Source organism: Ctenopharyngodon idella, chromosome 1 (genome assembly GCF_019924925.1).
Source record: "Ctenopharyngodon idella isolate HZGC_01 chromosome 1, HZGC01, whole genome shotgun sequence".
In the NCBI taxonomy this organism is placed as follows: Eukaryota; Metazoa; Chordata; class Actinopteri; order Cypriniformes; family Xenocyprididae; genus Ctenopharyngodon; species Ctenopharyngodon idella.
Genome location: NC_067220.1, coordinates 38,725,015 through 38,739,891, shown reverse-complemented (window position 1 = coordinate 38,739,891; position 14,877 = coordinate 38,725,015). Strand labels below are relative to the sequence as shown.

Genomic DNA, 14,877 nt, shown 5'->3' with positions numbered 1-14,877 from the left:
GCGGGAAAACAATTCTCAACATCCTTACAGGATTGGCTGATGGAAATTATACATATAACAAGGTTTTACTGACATGTAGAATATAGAGAGATGAGGAAAGAAAAGGGCAATACAAATGCATTGGCTGTATGATTACCAAAATGGTTCTACAAAAAAATTATTTTAATAATACAAGAATCAAAAAGATGCTTATCACTATTGGAGTATAGGGTTGTGTTCCTCTTTTGGAAAATACACCCAAGGTTACCTTCAGTGGGGTTGACGGCCATCGGTAGGCTCTCCCAATCAACAGTCCATGACGGGCAAGGGTGAGCGGTATAAACAGCGTCTATCCCATTTTCCTGCAGGACACAAGAACACATAAACGCAGGTTAAATCATAGACTCCCGACAGAAGTTTCCAGGCAACAGCATTTTACTGCAGCTGACTACTTCTCACACTTCCTCAGAACACCTGAGACAAAGTGCTAATTAAATCAGGAACCCATTACAGAGCAGTTCATCCCACTTTAGAAACTACTTTAAAGGTTGAAGTCCTGTAATTAATTTTACATTTTTCTAGTTGGTACCTAATCATCAAAAAGACCTACAAGGTTAAAAAGTGTGCTATGACAATTATTCCTCATTGAGAATAAGGTGCAAACCAAGAACTAATACGTGCAATGCTACAGAACACAGGAAAAATATATGGTGTTGTGTTGGGGGTTTTATAGGATCCTTTTTTAGTACAAGCAAGTCTTCACCAGTTTGGTGAGATAAGGTTAGTCACCTGTTTAGAATGAAATGAACCTGCACGATCAAACAAACTCATGTGGAACTGGGTGAAGACAGAGTGAGATTGGTGTTAAAACCTTTAGGAAAGACTTTTTGCTTAAAATGTACAAACAATAAGAAATTAAAGGAACAGTTCAGGTATTCAAGATTCAAAGAGGATGCAAAGAACCATAGAATCAGAAAGTCGTAGACTATGGCTCATTCACTATATCTGAAAGGAAACACTGTATATTAAAAAAAAAAAAAGGTTGACTTTAAGTTACTTTACCATATTACAGTGAAAAACTGCATTAACACAAAACACTTACAGTGAATAACAGTAAAAGGACATTTCCAGAAGTCCCTGTTTGACACATCACACATGATTCTATTTTAAGTAGTTTTGTTTCTACTTATTTTTACGTGATGGTGTATTTCACCCTGTGCACTTGCAATGAACTCTGATTCATCGTGTGACTTTCTATTGCATACCTGTAATATTATGGTGGTTATCAGTACATTTTAAGGTAAAGAGCAGATATTTGTAGTTGAACTCTGCATATTAACATTATATAACTTAATGAAATATATGTTTAAAAGTTAAATAAAATATACATCCACCATTGTGTAATACCAGAGAAACTGTCGCAGTATTTTTACAGTGAATTTCTGGCAAACAGAGCAGATAGTTTTTTTTTTTGGTTTTGTTTTTTTTAAATAAATATAACAGAATTTTTTTTTACAGGTGCTTTTACTTCACTATCTGCCACTCAAAAATAATTTAAAAAAATTATTGTGTAAAAACGATTTATCTACAACATTCTTAAGTATTTAAATATTACGTCTCTAGACCAAAAATGTCTCTAAGGTCATAAGAATTACGAATTCAGTAAAGTGAAAACACAATTGAAAAAGAAATCTACAAAAACATGTTACTATAACCATACTAAAACCCAGTGAACTAATGGACTGCTTTTTATTTCTTATAATACTGCAATACTGAATACTGAACTCTCAGAGTGTTTGGCATAGTAATGCGTATGACAATGTTGATATGTTTGGACTTGCTACTGCCAATACATACACGACACGCAGCTGTGAGCAAATAAGACATGCTGCTGCTGCACAATATAGCATACATGAATTACCCATAGCAGGTGGAGCTGGGGAAGGTGGAGGGTTTCTGAAAGCGCGTTGCACTGCTAAGGCAAATGCTAACCAAGTATTTGAATGTTGAGCTCAATGGCTACCGATACAGCAGGAACCAATCAGCTGTGCCCTATGGTGTGACTGCAAGCAGGTTGAGTTAATCAGCCTGCGCCATCTAGAGTTTCATGACAGAACTTTGCATCTACATTTCTTGCAATTTTTCACTTGAATTTTGCAACAAACACTTTAGAATCCCACAAATGATTAAAAATCACTCCAGCCAGTCCAAAATCAAGATAACGAAATGGATAGTTCCAGTCCTGGCTTCTGATTGGTCAACACAGCCTTCTAGACATGCAGAAATCCACAATATATAATCAAAACAGACTGTGAATATAGTTAATCTGCCTAATCACACTCTTTAGCAAAGACTTAATTGAGTAAAACAGTATTACATCTCTCAAACCACCAAATCAAGCTCCTGAGATGCTCTTGGTCATTGATTTTGAACAGGTCTGGTTCTGGTTGGTAAACAGTAGTTGTAGTGATGGTGCATCTCTGTTTGCTGCTCTGTCATTACAAATCCAGGCTGGCCATAAGGTTTGGCTCCGTGAATGAAAATGTCATTTGCTCCAAAGCAATGAGCCACCAGCAACAGCTGCAGAGCAGACCTAAAGCAGAAAGCACGCAGCCTGGAAAATCCCAGCGGACTGCTATGCATTAAGAGAGCCTGCTGAGCTCCAACTCATTCACACACACCAAATTGATATCCACTAGCGTGACGGGAAATATCTGATTTATAGTAGCTGAATGCCAGAGGTGGCAAACACCAAACACACACACACACAAAAGCTGGAAGTTCAGCAGCAGGCCTGAAAACTAGACGGCAGCTGTGCGTTTTTATCACCTGCTGGGGACTCGACTTTAGCATTGTGGTCCGGGGCAGACAGGATAGAGACCCAGCATTGTTACTCTGTTTGCCTCTCCTGTGGGAGTCGTACGCCAGAAGTGTATGAGAACACTGCAGGCTCTTTACTCATTATCGGCAGATTTCTGCACTGGGGATGAAGTGTTGTTGGAGTTTGTGGGCCGGTTAGATGCTGGGTAAATCAGCAGGACTGCTATGGAAGTGGTGGAAAATTGAATAAGGAGGCAAAAGACTGCACAGGAGGTTATGGACTGAATCAGCGGTTCCTCTGGGGGGGAAAAAACAGAGCACTCATCAGGACAGTGATGATGCCACAAGCTGAGCTTTCCATGTAATACAGCCTTAATGGTGCATTATTATCTGGAAAGGTGAGGAAACAAAAGTGTCTGCAAGTGATTCATCATAAAGAAACAGTAATATTACAAGTGCTGTAATACAAAGTTTTAAAATTGGTGGGGAAAGCACAAAATAGTACAGAGGTACATAAGTAACAGCCCTTAAATGTATGCTGACGGTGTAGAAACATTGGTAATACCAAAAAATGTTGATATACATTTGACAGTGTCCTTAGACATTTTTAAATGTCCACATATGTCTAGGGATTTATTTTTTACCACAATAAAAGAAAACAACACTGCCATCATATATGTCCAAAAACTGACTTTTTACTAGTTTTTCTTGTTGAAAAAGAAAAAAAGGCCCCTAACCCTGGTTAATATAGTTAAATGTTTCACACATGTCTAGATGCTTGACTGGCTTGGTATAGAGTCACTATGGTTCCTTTTGTTTAAGAACAAACTCCATCTTACACTTGTGGTTGAACGTTAGCCCACTTTTCAGAACAAACATGTTTGAAAAACTGATTTTCTGTTTGTGAAAAGAAGAAAAATGGAATTAGGTGAACTGTGAGAAAATAATCATTTCTTTCAGTTTTGTTATAATACATCATCAATAACATGAAAACTTGGTATATAGGATTCCTGAAGACAATGAAAATGGATGAAACCGGTACTTCTTTTTTATAATAAAATGAATGGACTAAAATATCAAACTCATTTAATTATTCTCTATTTCAAATAAAATAAATAAATCTATATACTTCACCTGATATATTTTTAGTGATATATGTCTTCTTTCAAAATTTTTGAATAAAAACAAAGCCTAATACTTACCTGGTTACACCACTAATGAAAAGTTTGGGGTCAGTAAGGTTTTTAATATTTTTGAAAGTTTTTTTTTTTTATGCTCACCAAGACACTTATTTCATAAGTTATATAGAAAAATATGATTATAATTTTAACTGTTTTAACACATTTTAAAACGTAATTTATTTCTGAAATGGTAAAGCTGAATTTTCAGCATGATTACTCCAGTCTTCAGTGTCACATGATCCTTCAGAAATCATTCTAATATGCCGATTTGATGCTCAAGAACATTTTTTGTCAGTGTTGAAAGTTGAACAGTTAAACAGTTGCAGAACAATGTAAAAGTCTTTACTGTCACTTTTGATCAATTTAATGCATCCTTACTAAATAAAAGTATTAATAAAAAATATATATATATATATATATTGTACTGACACCAAAACTTTTGAACAGTAGTGTATACATTGTACAGATAGGTTACCGTGGAAAATTTAGTGGGAAAAAATAACTATATAATTTAACACAATTTTTGGCATTTGTAGTTGCCACTTGCAAGAGTGGCAACACACTCTATGTTCACAATTTTTTTTTAAATTGTGAACATAGCAATGGTACCATTTAAGTTTATGACCTGCAAAAGTGAGAAGAACTGCAAAATTTTTATATTTTATTTAATACCTTATTTTTATGAAGGAAAATAAGCAAAAATGTGCCCTGTTTCTTTTGATCTGCATAAAACTCATCAGTAAAGTTTTGGCCATCATTCGGACGGGGTCCGCTACAACAGGCTTGTACTAATAGTCGATAAAAGCAAGATGACAACGTAAGTTATAACCTTAATTAAACTAAACTATACATGTTTTATCTCCATGCAGCATATATTCTCTGGCTCTGTAGGCATCATTGTACGACTATGGTTCAAACTGAACACCGCTACTGACAGTTTCTGACATTTTCAGTGCGTGAGACTGTCCTGTTTTGTTGCATGAGCTCTTTAAGCTCCACCCTCTTCTTGAATTTGCAATTAAAGGGACACAAACAAAAACGGAGTGTTTTTGCTCTCCCCAAAAAGTGGCAATTTTTGAACATGCTATAAAAAAAATTATCTATGGGGTATTTTGAGCTAAAACTTCACATACACATCACATCAGAGGCTAATTTTACATCTTGTAAAAAGAGGCAAAATAGGTCCCCTTTAAAGCATGAAATTAGGTTATGATCACAATTCATTTCTTTTTAAATAAAGCTCATGAATGTTTCTTTTATTTATGGATTAGGGCATTTCATGATAAATGCAAGCATTTCATTGTATATTAAAGTTTATCTGTTATATCCCTCTGCATATTCTTTACCACAACTAATGAATGTCAGACTCACAGCTGAAAGAACATGCAGTGCTTGTCGAAGTCAGACAGCCCCGTAATACCAGCCTCCTTAAAGTATCAAGTGGCAGGGAGTCCCATCAGTTAAGAGCGAGTCAGTACGGCTGCTGTTCTGCCTCGCTGGAGTGCATAAATCCTTTATCATCACGGTTCAGGCCCGCAGTGGCACACAGGGCTGCCGTAAAGGGACGAGAGCACAGCACTGAACGTATTGAGAGCAGATCGCTGTTTAGGGATTATGTGAGTTTGCCACTGACAGGTTTAGTGAAGTGGCAAAGAGAAGCGCTTCTGTGCGCGGCATGTGTAATCTCCTTCCGTGAGAGGGAAGAGTTGAGGAGAATAAAATAAAAGAGCAAGAGAGCGGGAGAAAAAGAGAGCAAGTGAAATTCAATTACTTGCAGTTTGGTGAGAGTTGGCCTCGGGCCCCCGATGAAGGGCTCTTGCTTGCGTTCAGGGCCTTCCTGCTCTGCTCCACTGGATCGTGGGGCCTCTGGCTTGGGAGGGCAAGGGTCAACCGAGCTGAGAGTAAAAAGGGCCATCCCACAATCCTTTGCGGCCCTCAGTACGCTGGGGAGCTCCTGCACACGCTGGTACCATCTCAGCAGCAAGGGCAGATGGGATAGGGTGGAGGGGGTGTGCTTTTGGAGGGAGACCTGGAGTGATTTAATCAAAGACATGATACTTGTAATATTCAAAGCCTCATATCTCATATGCCTGTGAATAAAACTGATATATGAAATTACTTTTTGCATTAATAAAATGATGGCCATATTTAGGAATGTTACAGCTTTCTAAACATGTTTTGTATTGCAACATTTGAGCACATTTTCCCAACATATTCCCTTTATTGCAATGCAAAAGAAAAATGATATTATATAAATTACTAAATATTTATACATCATTTATACATACACACACACACACACACACACACATATACACAGTGCTCAGCGTAAATGAGTAAATTTTAAATAAGTCCTCAACGAACACAAAATTTCCAAAATGTTGACAAGACTAAGTTTAATATAACATCTGTTTAACTTATAACATGAAAGTAAGGATAATTATATAACTTAGATTACACATTTTTCAGTTTTACTCAAATTAGGGTGATGCAAAAACGAGTACACCCCACAACAAAAACTACTACATCTAGTACTTTGTATGGCCTCCATGATTTTTAATGACAGCAAGTCTTCTAGGCATGGAATTAACAAGTTGGCAACATTTTGCAACATATATCTTTTTCCATTCTTCAAGAATGACCTCTTTTAGAGACTGGATGCTGGATGGAGAGTGATGCTCAACTTGTCTCTTCAGAATTCCCCATAGGTGTTTGATTGGGTTCAGATCAGGAGCCAATGAATCACTTTCACCCTGTTCTTCTTCATAAATCCAACAGTGGCCTTAGATGTGTGTTTAGGACCATTGTCATGTTGGAACAGTGCACGACGACCAAGGGCACGGAGTGATGGTAGCATCTTCTCTTTCAGTATAGAGCAGTACATCTGTGAATTCATGATGCCATCAATGAAATGCAGCTCCCCGACACCAGCAGCACTCATGCAGCCCCACATTAGGACACTGCAACCACCATGTTTCACAGTAGGCACCATGCATTTTTCTTTGTATTCCTCACCTTTGCGACGCCATACAGTTTTGAAGCCATCAGTTCCAAAAACATTTGTCTTGGTCTCATCACTCCAGAGTATAGAGTCCCAGTAGTCTTCATCTTTGTCAGCATGGGCTTTTTTGTGCTTGGGCTTTAGGAGAGGCTTCTTTTCGTGGACGGCACCCATGCATGCCATTCCTCTGCAGTGTACGCCGTACTGTGTCACTGGAAATAGTCACCCTAGTTTGGCTTTCTACGGCTTTAGATAACTTCAGTGAACTTGTATGCCGATTTTCTTCAACCCTTCTCATCAGCAGACGCTCCTGTCGAGGTGTTAACTTCCGTGGACGACCTGGATGTCTCTGTGAGATGGTTGCAGTTCCATCTTTTTTAAATTTTTGTACAACTTTTGCTACAGTATTCTGACTGAAAAGTAAAGCTTTGCTCTAGCCTTAACCCTTCTGGTGTAAAGAAATTATTTTCTTTCTCAGGTCTTGTGACATTTCTCTTCCATGTGGTGCCATTGCTGACAGCATGAAATTGGAAGGGGTTTTAACACCCTTTTATAGTCAACTGTCTGCTGGACACCTGTGTTATGAATAATTAGACTCACCTGTTGTTGAATTCTTGTTAAATTAGACATTTGTAGTCTAAAATTTAGCTTTGCTCCAGAGACTTTCAGTGGGGTGTACTCATTTTTGCATCACCCTAACTTGAGTAAAACTGAAAATTTTGTTCTCTAAGTTATATTATTAACCTTACTTTCATGTTATAAGTTAAACAGATGTTATATAAAACTTAGTCTTGTCAACATTTTGGAAATTGTTTTTGTGTTCATTGAGATATTGTTTAAAATGTTACTTTTCACAGGGGGTGTACTCACTTACGCTGAGCACTGTATATTTTATATTATATATATATATATATATATATATATATATATATATATATATAATATATTTATATACACACACACACACACACACACACACACTGCTCAAACAAATTAAAGGAACACTTTGATTGAAAACACATCAGATCTCAATGGGGAAAAATATCATGCTGGATATTTATGCTGATATGGACTGGGTAATGTGTTAAGAACGAAAGGATGCAACATCGTTTGATGGAAATGAAAATGATCAAACTACAGAGGACTGAATTCAAAGACACCTCGAAAATCAAAGTGAAAAAATGATGTAGCAGGCTAGTCCATTTTGCTGAAATTTCATTGCAGCAACTCAAAATGGTACTCAGTAGTTTGTATGGCCCTCACGTGCTTGTAAATGTCAGGGCATGCTCCTAATGAGATGATGGATGGCGTCCTGGGGTATTTCCTCCCAGATCTGGTCCAGGGCATCACTGAGCTCCTGGACAGTCTGAGGTGCAACCTGGCATCATCGGATGGACCGAAACATAATGTCCCAGAGGTGTTCTATTGGATTTAGGTCAGGCGAGCGTGGAGGCCATTCAATGGTATCAATTCCTTCATCCTCCAGGAACTGCGAGCACACTCTCGCCACATGAGGTCGAGCACTGTCGTGCACCAAGAGGAACCCAGGACCCACTGCACCAGCATAGGGTCTGACAATGGGTCCAAGGATTTCATCCCGATACCTAATGGCAGTCAGGGTGCCATTGTCTAGCCTGTAGAGATCTGTGCGTCACTCCATGGATATGCCTCCCCAGACCATCACTGACCCACCACCAAACCGGTCATGCTGAACGATGTTACAGGCAGCATAACGTTCTCCACGGCTTCTCCAAACCCTTTCACCTCAGTCATGTGCTCAGGATGAACCTGCTCTCATCTGTGAAAAGCACAGGACGCCAGTGGTGGTGCCAATTCTGGTGTTCAATGGCAAATGCCAATCGAGCTCCACGGTGCCGGGCAGTGAGCACAGGGCCCACTAGAGAACGTCGGGCCATCAGGCCACCCTCATGAAGTCTGTTTCTGATTGTTTGGTCAGAGACATTCACACCAGTGGCCTGCTGGAGGTCATTTTGTAGGGTTCTGGCAGTGCTTACCCTGTTCCTCCTTGCACAAAGGAGCAGATATTTTTAAGTTATTTTTGTTATTATCAATTATTATATATTTTTATTAGACATCAGGGTCCAAAGACATACAAAAAAACAAAACAAAAGGCATTTATCAAAGTTTAGAAGTAAAAACTGAGGTCACATTTCAGAAAACAAATGTAGAATCATTATGGCAAATAGGCAAGATGTGTATGTTGCGCTCCTGTGGAATTTTCTAAAACAGCATGAATGCATATTAAAAAATGCACACTGACAACGAGATGCTGTGCGTTAAGTAACCCATCAAAGTGTTGTGTCCACTGAACCGAGATCAGCTCCAGAGCTGTGCCGCTCCTATCATCGGTTTGCGGAGGAAAGACGGGGAGAAAGGGATGAGGAGGACAGAAGGAGGGAGACATGCTAGACGGAGTGTGAAACTAGGAGGCACCGATGCGCTGCTGACCACAGAGAGCCGAGAGCGAGAGAATGACAGGAGCAGAGTTGAGAAGAATGAACAATGATCAGAGGAGAAAGAAAAGCGCAAGAGAGAAAGAGAAAGGAATGACAGACGTACACAAACTTCACCTCAAAGACACAGCAGGGTGTCCGAACGGACAAAGTCTCTACGATATTCTGCTCCCTAGAGATCACTGCAAAGTATGTCTTTTGTGTGGAGGTTGAGGTATCATTCTTGTCCATAATGCATAACTAATTAAAATTGAACTAATGATAAATAGTAAATACAATTTTAAAAAAGCATGATTTTATTTATTAAAGGAATATTACAAGTTCCAAGTTAAGCTGAATCAACACCATTTGTGGCATGAAGTTGATTACCACAAAAAAAAAAAAAAAAAAAAAAAAAAAAAAAAAAAGAAGATTTTTTTAGCTCATCCCTCCTTTTCTCTTAAAAAAGCGAAACTGGAGCTTACAGAAAGGCACTTACAATGGAAGTGAATGGAGCCAATTTTTGGAGGATTTAAAGAGCAGAAATGCAAAGCTTATAATTTTATAAAGGCACACGAATTCTTCTGTTAAAACAGTCATTTTAGGGTTTATGGCATTACATTGTCAAATTGGATATAACTTTACACAAAAAAAGTTAGTGATTTTTCACACTATATTCACAATAACACATCCTTAAACATTAAAATACTCACTGTTTCAATAGTATAGCCACAGGACATAAACATCCTGTGGCTATACTACTGAAACAGTGAGTATTTTAATGTTTAAGGATTGGCCTCATTCACTCCCATTGTAAGCGCCTCACTGTAATCCAGATTTTTTGCTTTTTTAAAGAAGGGTAATCAGCATTATGCCACTAATGCTGTCGATTCAGCTTAAATTTTACTGAACCCAGAATATAGTGTACAACAGTGATCAAACACTTTTTCAGCAGCCTTGGTTCTGGAAGTATTTTCCCATTAATTTCTTCCACAGATATTTAAAAAAAAAGCTGTTGTGAAAGAGTTATAAGCCATAAACCAAGTCAGATAGAAGGCTATTAACAACATTATAAACTCTGATTTAAAGCAAAAAAGTATTGTGTACTTAACGGATTTAAAGAGGGAAAAAACTACAATCACATTAAGCATTGCGAATGACAATCAAGTTAAAAACAGATAAATATAATTTTTTTTAAACTCGGATTGTATATAGAGAAACAACATCTTAAGCTTACTGCAGAATATGGATATTTACAAATATTTAAGTAGTTTGAGACACGATTTGCTCATTTCGATTCTCTGATTGGTGGAGATTTCGTCGCAGAATCGTGGGTAATGTAATTTTTCACCAGAAATTCCACTGTCAAACATGATTACTTAAAAAATAAGTTGAACTAATTTGGACTGACGACTTCAACAAAAGCATATACCATCGATCAACAATCTTGTAGCTCAGAGTAAGTCTGTCTTTAAAGATTTAAAATCAAATCAAGAGAAAATGAAGGGGATTTTTTACCTCCGGAACTGTTGCACTCAATTCCTTTAACACCTCCAACCAAACCAAAAGAGTCTAATTATAAGCAGGGATGGATTATGATTGGCTGTCAATGTTTTTATTTGAGCTAGAAAAAAATCGTTCTGAAAGGGATTCCAACAATATTGTTCCTTTGTTTGTATTATTATAGTTATAGCTGTGGTGTGGACTTTCTATTCTCCTAGAATTAGAAAGTTTCTAAAAACTTTATAGTCATAGTTACTGTCCTAGGTGTGAACGGACCTTAACGGGTTAGTTCACCCAAAAATAAAAATTCTGTCATCATTTACTCACTGTCATCATTTAAATCTGTTCATCATATGAAGCGATCTTGTCTCTTCAAAAAATTTGTGCTAAACCGCTCAGTTCATATGGATTAGTCTTATGATCTCTTTAGGAACTTTTTGAAGCGTCAAAGTGGTAGTTACATAGCTGTTAATAGATGGGCAGAAATCACTAAGATTTTATTAAAAATATCTTCATTTGTGTTCCGAAGATGAATGAAAGTCTTACGGGTTTGGAATGACATGAGGGTGAGTAATTAATGACAGAATTTCATTTAAAACGCTTGAGCACTTACTCGCCCTCATGTCGTTCCACACCCGTAAGACCTTCATTCATCTTCAGAACACAAATTAAGATATTTTTGATAAAATCCAATGGCGTAGTGAGGCCTGCATTGCCAGCAAGACAATTAACACTTTCAATGCCCAGAAAGCTACTAAAGACATATTTAAAACAGTTCATGTGACTACAGTGGTTCAACCTTAATGTTATGAAGCGACAAGAATACTTTTTGTGCACCAAAAAAAACAAAATAACGATTTTATGACAAAATCTAGTGATGGGCGATTTCAAAACACTGCTTCATGAATCTTTTGTTTCGAACCAGGGATTCGGAGCACCAAAATCATGTGATTTCAGTAAGCGAGGCTTTGTTACATGATAAATGTTTCAAAATTTCAATAGTTGGTGGGCATGACTTTCGCAGTTTGATACGTGCTCCGAACCACTGAATCGAAACAAAAGATTCGTAAAGCTTTGAAGCTTCATGAAGCAGTGTTTTGAAATCGCCCATCACTAGATATTGTTGAATAAAGTCGTTATTTTGTTTTTTTGGTGCACAAAAAGTATTCTTGTCGCTTCATAACATTAAGGTTGAACCACTGTAGTCACATGAACTGTTTTAAATATGTCGCAATACGTCTCTTGTACGTTCAAATTAACATTGAAAGTGTTAATTGTCTTGCTGGCAATGGAGGCCTCACTGAGCCATTGGATTTTATGAAAAATATCTAAATTTGTGTTTTGAAGATGAACGAAGGTCTTACAGGTGTGGAACGACATGAGGGTGAGTAATTAATGACAGAATTTTTATTTTTGGGTGAACTAACCCTTTAATGCACATTACAACATAACTGCAGTAATGTCATATAATGCTTTATTTTATTAGTGTCCACACCAACAGATGCTAATGTTCTGTTTATTTAATACAGCAATGCCATATAACAGGGGTGTCCAAACTCCGTCCTGGAGGGCCACTCTCCAGCAGAGTTTAGCTCCAACTTGCCTCAACACACCTGTCTGGAGGTTTGTAGTATGTCAGGTAAGACCTTGATTAGTGGATTCAGGTGAGTTTAATTAGTATTGGAGCTAAACTTTGCAGGACAGTGGCTCTCCAGGACCAGGATTGGACACCACTGCCATAGAAGAAAAAAATGTGGTTCCCTAAAGAACCTTTCAGTAAACAGTTCTTAAAATAACAATCTTTTTATTAGTGTAAAGAACATTTTAATAATCGGAAAAAACCTTCCACTATAAAAGCTCCATGGATGTTAAAGGTTCTTAGTGGGACCATCGATGCCAATAAAAAACCTTTACTTTTAAGAGTGTATATCATTCATGTTGTGAACGGGCATTTATAAACCAAATGCCACTGATGAGTAATAGCCTAACAAATACTGGCGTCAGACTGTGTCAAGCTCAGAGAGTGAAAGAGTTCAGGGACATCACACTGCAATGAATCTAATTCACAGTCCCACGCAACACTGATCCATTTCAATTGAAATAGAAACTACAGGCCTTATTTAATGCAGGACTGAGAGAATCACCTTGAAGTAGGAGAAGTCAAAGAGACACCAGAGACTTCTGTGTTTGATATAACTTGAAAGCACCTTTGAGCCTCAATGCTCTACTCTACTGCCAAACCAAATGAATGAATGGCTCTGTTTGTGAGGAATAGTGATTTACACATAATGAGTTAAAAACTGCTTTCGATTGTTTGTTTTACCAGGTATTGATGGATGCAGGGCAGCAGGACGACATCAGTGAGGGTGAAATACAGCCCTTCTGCAAACACATGCTCCAGCTCTGGCAGGTCTGTGCTCTTGACTTTCCTGATGTCAGAGCTCTCTCTGGTGGAGGGAGAAGGAACCGCATCCGCAGAGAGCTTCGCCAGAGCAGCACTGAGCTCAACTCCCGGATGGGATTCATTCAGGCGGTCTGCTCTTTTTGTGCTGGGGCCTTTTAGTTGAGCATCACTCTTCTTTTGCTGTTGTAGCTTCTGTCGGCGTATCTTGTCATCATTGTGAACCTTGACGGGTTCCCCTAACCTCTTCTCTAAGTTCAGGATCGCAGCAGGAAGTCGACACATCTGGTCTTCAGGGTTTCGTAAGTGTTCCTCCACTGCAGAGGGAATGTCCAGCTCACACAGTCTAGTCCACTGGCTCACCTGAAGAGCAAACAATAATTAGAAATCATTTAATAGCAGATAAATGTGATGTACGATCCATGCATTATATGGATGGTTGATGTGACATGCCTTTGTTAATGTCCAGAGTTTCGTACAGTTAAGTAAACTAGGAATGCACTGATACTGAAATTGTGGCCAATACTGAAAAGCTGATAATTATTTTCATGTTATGGTCAATAACTGATAAAATTAGTGCTGGATAATTGATATAGATCTTAAAACAAGCAGAAACGGTTAAATATTCAATAATGGTCGATTCAATAAAATAAGAAAAATGTGCTTATATCGGCCGATAATCAATATGGTGCAGGTATACTTTCAGTAAAGCAGTGTTGTTGTAGTATTATTAATATACTATTACAGTATATATTTACATTTTGAATTAGCTTTTATTTGCACATTTACACAACTGGACAGAAGTTTGGATTCATTAAGAAACATTTCTTATTATTATCAATGTTGAAAACAGTTTTTGCTGTTTGAACGGTAGTGAAAGTAAGATTTTCTATTCATCAAAGAATCCTTAAAAAATTCATCACAGTTTCCAAAAAATATTAAGCAACAAAAACAGATTTCAAATGTTTCTTGATATTTGAATGATTTCTGGAGGATCATATCACACTGAAGACTGGAGTAAAGATGCTGAAATTCAGCTTTGCATCATAAGAATAAATTAAATTTTAAAATAAATTCAAAGAGAAAACAGTGATTTTAAATTGTAAAAATATTTCACTGTTTTTACTGTATTTTTGATTAAATAAATGCAGCCTTGGTGAGCATTAGAGACTTCTTAAGGATTCCAAACTTTTGACCAAAAGTGTAGCTTTTCTAATTTTTAGTGCTTATATATATATATATATACACACATACATAAACTACCAGTCTCTTATGCTCATTAAGGCTGCATTTATTTCATAATAAATACAGAAAAAACAATAATATTGTGAAATATTATTACAATTCAAAATTATGGTTTTCTATTTTAATATACTTTAAAATATAATTTATTCCTGTGATGCAAAGCTGAATTTTCAGCATCATTACTCCAGTCTTCAGTGTCACATGATCCTTCAGAAATCATTCTAATATTAAAATGGTTATAGCCCCCCAGCTTAATTATATATTAATGATGCTTCCGATTAAAATACCATCTTC

General features: G+C 37.4%; 1 protein-coding gene across 3 annotated transcripts in view; it reads right to left on the bottom strand.

The window, feature by feature from the left end:
• Nucleotides 1-14,877, bottom strand: part of gstcd (glutathione S-transferase, C-terminal domain containing) — a 61,926-nt gene that overhangs the window by 42,081 nt on the left and 4,968 nt on the right. For all 3 annotated transcript variants that reach the window (XM_051898941.1, XM_051898923.1, XM_051898931.1), the window contains exons 3-5: nucleotides 13,261-13,701; nucleotides 5,752-6,009; nucleotides 248-341 (exon numbers count right to left, since the gene is read on the bottom strand). In XM_051898941.1, the coding sequence (XP_051754901.1) occupies nucleotides 248-341; nucleotides 5,752-6,009; nucleotides 13,261-13,701 (793 nt within the window). The remainder of the gene's footprint in view (nucleotides 1-247; nucleotides 342-5,751; nucleotides 6,010-13,260; nucleotides 13,702-14,877) is intronic.